Source organism: Berghia stephanieae, chromosome 2 (genome assembly GCF_034508935.2).
Source record: "Berghia stephanieae isolate SIO BIC M18660-M18661 chromosome 2, UCSD_Bste_1.3, whole genome shotgun sequence".
Classification (NCBI taxonomy): Eukaryota; Metazoa; Mollusca; class Gastropoda; order Nudibranchia; family Aeolidiidae; genus Berghia; species Berghia stephanieae.
In genome coordinates this window covers 112572903-112582902 of record NC_088361.1, presented here as the reverse complement: position 1 = coordinate 112582902, position 10000 = coordinate 112572903, and the positions used below count along the sequence as shown (strand labels likewise).

The following is a 10000-nucleotide window of genomic DNA, read 5'->3' as shown; positions in this document are numbered from 1 at the left end:
AGAAAGAATAAGTATTTATTTAATATCAGGAAGAATAGCTCTAATTGAGTGGATCTAATTTGTTATTTATTTATCTATTGATTTATTTATTGATTTATTTACGATTGATTGATTGATTTAGTTTCTAATCATTTGTGTCCGTGGAAAATACATTTGAAAATGGTATAAGCCCGTTTGGCTTATCTTTATCCTGCCGGCTTGTTTGATTGAGGCAAATGTATCAGCTAGTTCCAGGGTTGGCTCCTGCTTGCAGGGTTTTTCTGGACAGTGTGTTGTAGTTATGGGCTGACAGAACTGTTCTGGTGTCGGCGATGACTGGCATCAGGGGTTTACCACTATGCAAGGACTGGGAGGCAGGGATTCGGCACGGGCTGGGTGCTTCAAGGACAAGGACCTTCTATTAAGAGTTAAAACAACAAGGTCTTAGAGCCAGTAGAGTTTGTCTTTCGCCACCGGATCGTCCTTGAGCGACACATCATAATAGCCTTTATTTGCCGACAAAGGCAAGGAGAAGCAGTAACTCCATGATAATGGTAGTTATTACATTTGTATCAAACATCAACTGACAGTCGAGCTATCTTACATGATGAGAATTTAACAGGGCTGTGTCCCTGGTATTTCTTAATTTATTTTTATTAATTATAATTGAGGTTATGATGTGTGGCCGGCGATTGGCGGTAGAGTACAGACATTCAAGCAATATACATTTTGAATATAAATGAAATAATAGCATAGATCATAAACAAATGTTAACTATAGTATAAGATACATATAGATATAGTTTTGTACAGGTATTCCAACTTACGAACATCCATGGAATAGCACAATTAAAATATATACACAAACTATAATAGTAATGCTAGATTAAAATTGAATTCACAGTAATATCTCGTTCCACTTTGAATGTTAACCAATAATTCATTTTACCTTCAACCGAGGGAAGAAAAACTTTTACAAGTTTGAAATTGGAGGGATATCTCTTCTTTCTTGGGATTCTTAGCGTGTGTGTGCTTCGATTCAGAGATGAATTTGATTTAGAAAATTAAAGGGACGCGTCTGAATTATGAGAATAGCCAATCAGAAGACAGAAGAATGTTCCTGTTTTAGATAGCCAATGATATTCAGATGCTTTGGTAAGAAAGAATAACTTAGAGCTAGAACAGTAATTGCAATTTATCTACTCTTGAACGAGACAAGAACCTCAGGGCATATGCACGTTGGAGTCTTGTTTGGAAAGGGTAATTAGCAGGGGAATATGAATACAATGGGCAGACAATTTGAATAGGTAAGTAAGCCTTAAGTTGAAAGTGAGTGTTCCGTTAAACAATGGGAAGGTTTCCCACCTATGACCAAATTTTCCGTTAGCAAAATTTAGAGCTTTATTGGAGAAAAGACTGTCCATGTTTTGATTATTTTAACCGGAGGTGTTAATCTGCCTTGGCAAATATATATCGTCCACTAGATTTGAAGTGGTTTTGAATGAGACGCAGACGAATGATAAAGAAATCATGCAGTGAAAGAAAATCGTTCGTCACATCAACCATGCGCCGAGCGAGTCTCGAACCCAGGACCTTCCGATAGGAAAGCGAGTGTCATACTACAGGACCACATAGCCGCACAATGTAATTGTAGATCTGAAGAAAGAAAAATAGATAATTAATTAATTGAGTGACAGGTTAAAGATATACAATATAAATTTTGTTGAAAAAAATCATTTTCAAAGAAAAACTGAAGGAGACTCGAAATTCATTCACTTATTCATCACAGCACAAATTATTTATATATATATATATATATATATATATATATATATATATATATATATATATGGTGTGTGTGTGTGTGTGTGTGTGTGTGTGTGTGTGTGGTTGAAATCTCCAGTTTCTATCTGACTTGAAGATAAAATATCAAACCAAACTACTTTATGATTTTTAGCTTGAACTATAGTCAGAGCAAACTATAATTTGTACCAAACCATTACTGCTTTAGAAAAAAACATCTTCTTTTTTTACATGTTGAAAATATTTTGAAAGAGTCATAGATCTTGCTTTAGAACTTAAGTGCATTTTCAGCCATTAATTACCAGATCGTATATGCGGCGATAATCGAAGAATTCCGGCCTGATTGTACCCTTGGGTTAGACACTTTAAATTCAATGCCTCACTGGACACATATAAAAATGATTTCAAATTGGAGTCAAGGATGGATTTTGTAAGAGAGCTAGTACAACAGCCGCCCCCCCCCCCTGCTTCCCCCCTCCCTCCCCCTCCCAAAATAAAAAAAAAATCTAAAATATATTAGGATTGCTCTGCTGGGTGGAAAAGGAGGGGGGAGGGGGGTGAATAAAAGATTATTTTTGAAATGTATTAACCATGGTGAAAAATTAATCATAGGTTATACGATTGTGCAAATTTAATTCATTGTTTCAGGTGACTTTTGAATCTTCTGTTATGATTCTTGGCATACCCGCTGAGGTTTATTTCAACGGCGCTAGTGTCATTATCGCGTTCTTTGGGTATTTGGTGACTCACATGTTGGCATCTGTTGTCTCAGTCCCTTTGTTCAAGCCGATGCGGATAACAAGTGTTTATCAGGTAGGAATAATAATATGACAATTTGTGGTGGAGTAGTTTTTAATGATAATGGAGGAGGTGGAGGAGCAGCAGGAGGAGGAGGAGGAGAGGGAGGAGTAGGAGGAGAGGGAAGAGGAGATGTATAGACAGGTCGATATATACATATATACATTATTATTATTATTATTATTATTATTATTATTATTATTATTATTATTATTATTATTATTATTATTATTATTATTATTATTATCATTAATATAAACCACATAAGAATCAAATGCTCCCTTAACATTATCTCTCCTCCCCGTCTCTCTCTCTCTCTCTCTCTCTCTCTCTCTCTCTCTCTCTCGCTCTCTATTTCTCTCTCTCTCTCTCTCTCTCTCTCTCTCTCTCTCTCTCTCTCTCTTTCTCTCTTGGGGCAGGGAGATGATGTTTAGGTGAGCATTTGATTCTTATGTAGTTTATATTAATGATAATAATAATAATATAATAATAATAATAATAATAATAATAATAATAATAATAATAATAATAATAATAATAATGATAATGATAATAATAATAATAATAATATTATTATTATTATTATTATTATTATTATTATTATTATTATTGTTATTATTATTATTATTATTATTATCATTAATATAAACTACATAAGAATATTATTATTATTATTATTATTATTATTATTATTATTATTATTATTATAATGATGATGATGATATGATGATGATAATGATGATGATGATGATGATGATGATGATGATTAATATGATGATGATGATGATGATTGGTATAGATTTATAGTGCGCCAAACATCCCTTCATCAGGAGGGCTCTGGGCGCATAACATAGATTAACTTAATCATGAAGCCCTAACACAGTACACGAACAACGCTAATTATACACATAATCAAAAGAAAGCCTGCGGAATAAGAATGTCTTCAATCGACGCTTGAATTCCTCTAGTGAAGACGAAGAACGTATCTCCAGTGGTAGTAAATTCCACAACCTTGGACCAGAATGCTGAAAGGCGCGTTCACCAGCCTTCACTCGACAGCGGGGTGTTTTCAGTTTGAGGTCGTTCGTTGATCGAAGCGATCGCTGTGGGTTATACCGTTCAACGAGGTTTGAGAGATATGCTGGTGACGAGCCCTCCAGGCATTTGAAAACGATAGTTGAAGATTTATATTTTATCCGCTGGTCCACTGGCAGCCAATGCAGCTGCTGTAGTAATTCGGGAGCTGCAGTTTTTCTGTCTTTCTGTAGTACAACGCGGGCTGCCATGTTCTGTATTTTCTGGAGTTTGTTTATTTTGTCCTTTGTGAGACCAACAAACAGTGCATTGCAGTAGTCCATTTTCGGGAATATCAAAGATGTTACCAATTTGTTGCAAGTTTCCCTATTAATAAATGGTCTGATTGTTCTGATATTTCTTAGAATGCAGATAGCACTTGTTCTCACATTGTTAATATGTTTGTTTCATAGACAGATCACTCTCTAAGGTGCCGAGATTTTTTGCTGATGTTGTGAGTTGTATTTTGTCATTATCGTTGATTGTCAGTGCCAGTGTAAATGGATCTGTCTTATTATTTGAACTAGCAATGAATAAGGCTTCAGTCTTGTCGCCATTTAATTTTAATCTATTTGCAGACATCCATCTCATCAAATGGTTGATGCATTGTTCGTAAACAGTTATCTTTGAAACTATATCAGATTGCAAACACATGCTATATATCTGGGTATCGTCGGCGTACATATGGTAAGCGAGAGAATGTTGCTCTAAGATTCTCACAACAGGGGAAGTGTAAAGTACAAAAAGGACTGGACCTAAAACGGATCCTTGAGGTACACCAAAATGAAGGTCACGCTCTGACGAAGTTACTTCCCCAATTAAAACTGATTGAGTTCTTTGAGTAAGATATGATGCAAACCAGTTTAGAGCAGTGCCTGATATGCCGAAAGTAACTTGTAGCCTTCGAAATAGTATGGCATGGTTGATGGTGTCAAAGGCCGCGGAAAGATCGAGAAGACTAAGGATGGTGGTTTTTCCTTGATCAATAATTTGCAGCAAGTCATTTGTGATTCTCATCAATGCTGTTTCTGTGCTATGATTTTGCCGATAGGCCGATTGAAAGCACTCATCGAGGTTATTATGTTTCACGTGACAAGAAAGTTGTTTTAGTACAATCTTTTCTAGAATTTTGGAAATGAATGGTAGATTTGATACAGGCCTAAAGTTTTTAAAATTATCACTGTCAAGTCCCGCTTTCTTCAACAATGGCTTCACCAATGCTTTCTTGAAGCTGTCTGGAACAACTCCCTCCCTTAATGATTGATTAATCAATTCAGTGATGTAAGGTGCAAGTTCATCAATACACTCCTTCAAAAGGGATGTTGGTAAAGGGTCAAGCCTACATGATTTGCTAGGACTAGAGAGAATCGTTTTCTTTGTGTCATTTATTGAAATTTCTTTGAAAGATGTTAAGGGTTCACCATAAAAAGAGGTATATTCTGCTTCTGTTTCGTCTGTGTCAAGTTCACTCCGTATCGTTGTTATTTTATTCATGAAATACTCTACAAAGCAGTCCGCGAGTTGCTTGTCGTCAGTGTGGTGTGGCAGGCTTGTTTTGATCTCTTTGCCTAGAAGCTTATTTGAGATTTTATAAAACTCCTTCGGACTTTTTATGTTATCAACTTTATCAAGATAGTAGATACGCTTTGCCTTAATTGTCACCTCTTTGAGTCTATGTTTGAATGATATGTAAGTTTCCTTATCAATTGTCAGGCCAGATTTTTTCCATTTCTTCTCCGCTTTTCTTTTCTCTTTCTTTATACGTTTTACCTCCAAATTGTACCATGGTGATTCTTTTCTGATGTTCACAGATCTTGTCGTGAGAGGTGCGTGCTTGATGATGATGATGATGATGATGATGATGATGATGATGAATGTGATGATGATGATGATGATGATGATGATGATGATGATGATGATGATGATGATGATGATGATGATGATGATGATGATGATGATGATGTTTTAGAATAATTTAATTTATCGGTTTTGTGAAGTCACCTTGATCAGAAATTAATTGTTTTTACTTTTGACTCAAATGCTTATCTGTTTATCTTTCATCTTCGTTCCAGTATTTGCACGAGAGATTCAATTCAAACCGTGTCCGGATGTGTGCCGTTATATTATTCCTTCTAGGACGTGTGAGTTTATTCAACTATCAATTTATAAACCCTCTCCTTACCACCTGTTGGAAAATCGTCACATTTGTTGCGATGCAACCGTCACTTTTCTCATCCAGATTTCATTTCTTTATGCTACAGCTACAAAAACTTAACATTCTGTAATAAGAGTTCATTTTGTCGAACAATATTATGTATAGAATTTGCTTGTTGCTTTTCTGTTTGAGTTAGAAATGTCTGTTTTTGTGTTGGGTGGGTGTGACGTTCTGGGGAAAATTCTGAAAATGGCTGGTAAGTAGAGAGTTTAACAACGACATGTTAATTTTTGGCTACGTACAATATTTTATTCATCTATTTTTCTAGGATAATACAGATTTCCAGTTATAGTATTTTGTTATATTCCCAAAAAATCTTTTCATATATTTAATCCTACTCCAATGTAAAGTTCTTAGATTCCGACCAATGTGTATTTGTTTGCAGGTCAGATAACCTAAGTTGTTATGGGCTCATTGTTGTAATGGAAATACTTTCAAACCAACGCAAAATAGTGTCCATTACAATCATGCGTCCGGCTATCAGACCTGCATATATGTGCACGTTGATTCAGACAGTTAGTATTTGGTTTTCACTTTTAGATTTTTTTTAATGTGGAAAATAAAAATAGATATGGTTTGAGCGCTCGTCCACAAAAGAAGAAAATAAGCACTCAACATGCGACTTGTATCGTATGAAATGAAAACTTGGTTTCTCACAACATGATATAATACACATGGTATAATTAACACTGAATAATGTAAAAGTCGACGTGAACATATTTTCAGGTCTGATAACCGGATGGGATTATGGGCTTGTTTTAACATTGTTGTAATGGAAATATTTTGCGTTGGTTTGGGAGTATTTCCATTACAACATTGAGACCATAAGTATTTGGGTTATTAAGACCTGCGAATAAGAACAGGTCCTGTACAACCATGACTTTTAATGATATTACGGTAAATATATCATACGTGCAAGTTAAATAAACGTTGATTTAATTTTTATTAGAATGTTGGAAGTTCTCTCTACTCTAATATTGTATTGTACCGATTTCACCACGATCGTTGTGAAGCAACTTTGGTTTCATTGAGGACCTGTGAATAATATGTTGCTAGAACCTGTGAACGGTATGTAAAAAAACAATGTAGACAAATGAATATAACAGCTTTAAAAAACCCAACAAAATATAATACCAAAAAATGGAACGTTTCGGACTCAAAACCCTTCTTCGGTCAATAAAAAATCAGCCTTAGTCGACTAGACATGCCAAATATTCTTTGGATGTCTGTCTGAATTTAAAGTGAAGTATAAAGTTTTTACCATCTTTTAATGTCCAAAGAAGGGGTTTCAGCCCGAAACATTCCCCCATTTGGTATTCTAGTCACTTTGCTAATTCTGCTCTACATACGGAAACAACTTATTTTGTCTTTTTAGACGGAAATATTAATAGGGTAATTTATGATTAATTATAAGCCAGATTCATTTTGGAGGTTGAAGAGTAATAGCACATATTCTAAAATTCATCCATATACCAGTTGTGCATTACTCTTTCTATTTAATTCCTCAGCTGTTCTATACGGGCATCGTTCTTTATGGACAAGGAATAGCGCTACAAGCAGGTACGAAAATTAAATATTTAATCCGCTTAACTCTTGATTGTACAACGCTCATATTACTTCGGGTAGAAGGAAAGACTGCAAAATGTTAATTTGCAAACAAATCAACAACAAAAAAGAAGCAAAACAAAACAAACAAACAAACAAACAAACAAACAAACAAACAAACAAACAAACAAAAAAACAAACAAACAAACAAAAAAAACTAAATGAATCATAACAAAATTAAACAAATTCATGAATACAAAATGAAATAAAAGAAATAAAAGCTATTGTTAAACATGTGTGATTTCTTAAGCAATAATGATTTATTGTTTTTTTTCAACATTTTTGTACATTTGAAAAAATGCCATATCTTAAATGATATATTCAATGTTTTTTTGTTGTTGTTGTTTTTGTTGTTGCTTTTATTCGGGCCTATTTACAATTATTTGATCGAAGGGCCATGGTTATTTAAGAATTATTGTTCAAAACGATAAGGATTCTATAATTTTAAAAAGTTATATACTTGAACTAAAATTGCATAGCATTTTGGTGTCTTTGCTACTTAATAAAGCACAAGCATAGATGAATTTCAAAACCTGCGAAGTCCTAGCAATGAGTGATCATTCTCAAGCACTTTATTGGACACATTAAAATCACCAGAAAAAATCTGAAGTGTTTAAACACTCAGGGAATTGTTCTGTGGCGCAAAGTATTTTCGTCTTTAAGTCATGAAATACTTTTTTTTAAATTGCAGTTTTCTATGAATGATAAACATGCGACTTAGTATGTTTGAAAAGTCACCTTTCAAGTATGGCAACAATTCCTAGTATTTTGCTACACTACTAAGTCGCATGTCTCAGTTAATAGACCCTATATGATGCAACTTAACCACTTAATCAAATATATATTTTAATATATGCATGACTTCATTGTTTTTCGCTATGCAACGTTTCTATATACCGCCATTTCAGTGATGGGCATCAACATGTGGGTTTCGATTGTTGTCATGGATGCATGTGCAGTCTGTTACACATCGCTGGTATGTCATGAATGATAAAAACATTGCTTATCTGATTCCCATCACCTCACATCTATCATATCTTAAATTGCTTGGTTTTGAAACAACATGCTGAATTGTGACACGAGAAGATTCTTATTTAGAAATATTTTAGAGAAATTATATTGATTTATCGTTTAGATGCAGTTACCGGTGGTTAAATGATGGATTACAGTATTTGTGACTTATAATATCTAAATGGTATCTTGTTCTGGCAGTATAAATGCAAAGATTTGAATTTATAGTTAAAACTATGAGATACGATTAAAGTTTTTATGTTTTATTTAAAAGAATGAATATAAATTCTTAAACTGATAAAGACAACATTTCAGATTTCTGGTTATATCACCTTTAAAATCTCTTTTTGGCATCTGGTTCACACCGCTTACTATTGAATGCTTGTTGATTGATATGGCTTGCTGAGGATCGGGCAGACCTATCTTGCGACAGGACCGCTCAAGACAACTTCTAGTTTGGATTTAAAGGCCTGAAGGAGGAAAAAGTTGAAAGACTTGACGAAATATTGTGGCGATCGGTGGACAGAAAGGAAACTCAAGCAAGAATGGCATCATTATATTGTCGTACTAGGAAAAAACACAATTTAAAACCTTTGGCCAGAAAACGTGCCCTTTAAACATCGATCAACTAAAATGAGCCTCATCTAGTTAAATACGCCTCTACCAAGCCCATACTACTCGACAATTGTGGTGAGGATTAACGAAAAAGAATTGGGAGTATTGACGCCCAACACAGAAAATAACTCCGTCGAGTCACAGGTGTGGCAGGTATGACCAGACAAGATTAGGCCTAGCAATCAAGATCTCTATGACCGTCGCATTGTCTGCCCTGTCAGAGACCGAATAAAACAACAAAATGGAAACTTCTTGGCCACATTCTCCGAAGAGACCATAACATACTGGCTTAGACAGCAATGAAGGAATACCTCAATTCCGGGAAGAAATACCGCGGACGAACACCAACGTCTCTAACAACAGCAACAACGAAATGCCGACCCGTAGACTTACCATCGTCTGCTCCAATTAGCACCAAAAGAATTTAAGCTACAAAAAAACTATTTTATTACAACTAAAGATGGAACATGATCTATTCGCTCTCAAAACGTTGGAACAAGACAGGGGCACGTGGGAAATATTACAAAAAGAATCCAACAAGTAGAGAACATGCAAAAAAACAAACGCACAATTCACGGCAATCGTCCTTGACTCTCCGTAGCTAAGATCATACATCATCATCTTGTCAAAAACTCTCAAACTTGGGACTGTCCCAGGTTTGAGAATGTTTGACAAAATGAGGTTCAATTTAATCGGTTGATATCAGAAGAGCGAGTTTTTTTGCCCAAATTTTTAAATGTGATTCTCTTAGACTATGACAGCATATATAAATTGATTGGATGGCTTGGAATCACGATATGCGTTTGAAGAATACTGTTGTTTACAGAACTGCCTCACCAGGAACGAAAAGAAATAAGTCATGAATGTAAAGTGCCATGGTGAAAAACAGAGGGGTGGGGGG

The 10000-nt window shown here is 35.0% G+C and overlaps 1 protein-coding gene across 3 annotated transcripts in view; it reads left to right on the top strand.

Moving 5' to 3' along the window:
- The window catches only part of LOC144966265 (sodium-coupled monocarboxylate transporter 1-like), a 41546-nt gene that overhangs the window by 12354 nt on the left and 19192 nt on the right, over window positions 1-10000 (top strand). For all 3 annotated transcript variants that reach the window (XM_078902472.1, XM_078902474.1, XM_078902473.1), the window contains 4 exons: window positions 2430-2594; window positions 5726-5794; window positions 7377-7428; window positions 8382-8449. In XM_078902472.1, the coding sequence (XP_078758598.1) occupies window positions 2430-2594; window positions 5726-5794; window positions 7377-7428; window positions 8382-8449 (354 nt within the window). The remainder of the gene's footprint in view (window positions 1-2429; window positions 2595-5725; window positions 5795-7376; window positions 7429-8381; window positions 8450-10000) is intronic.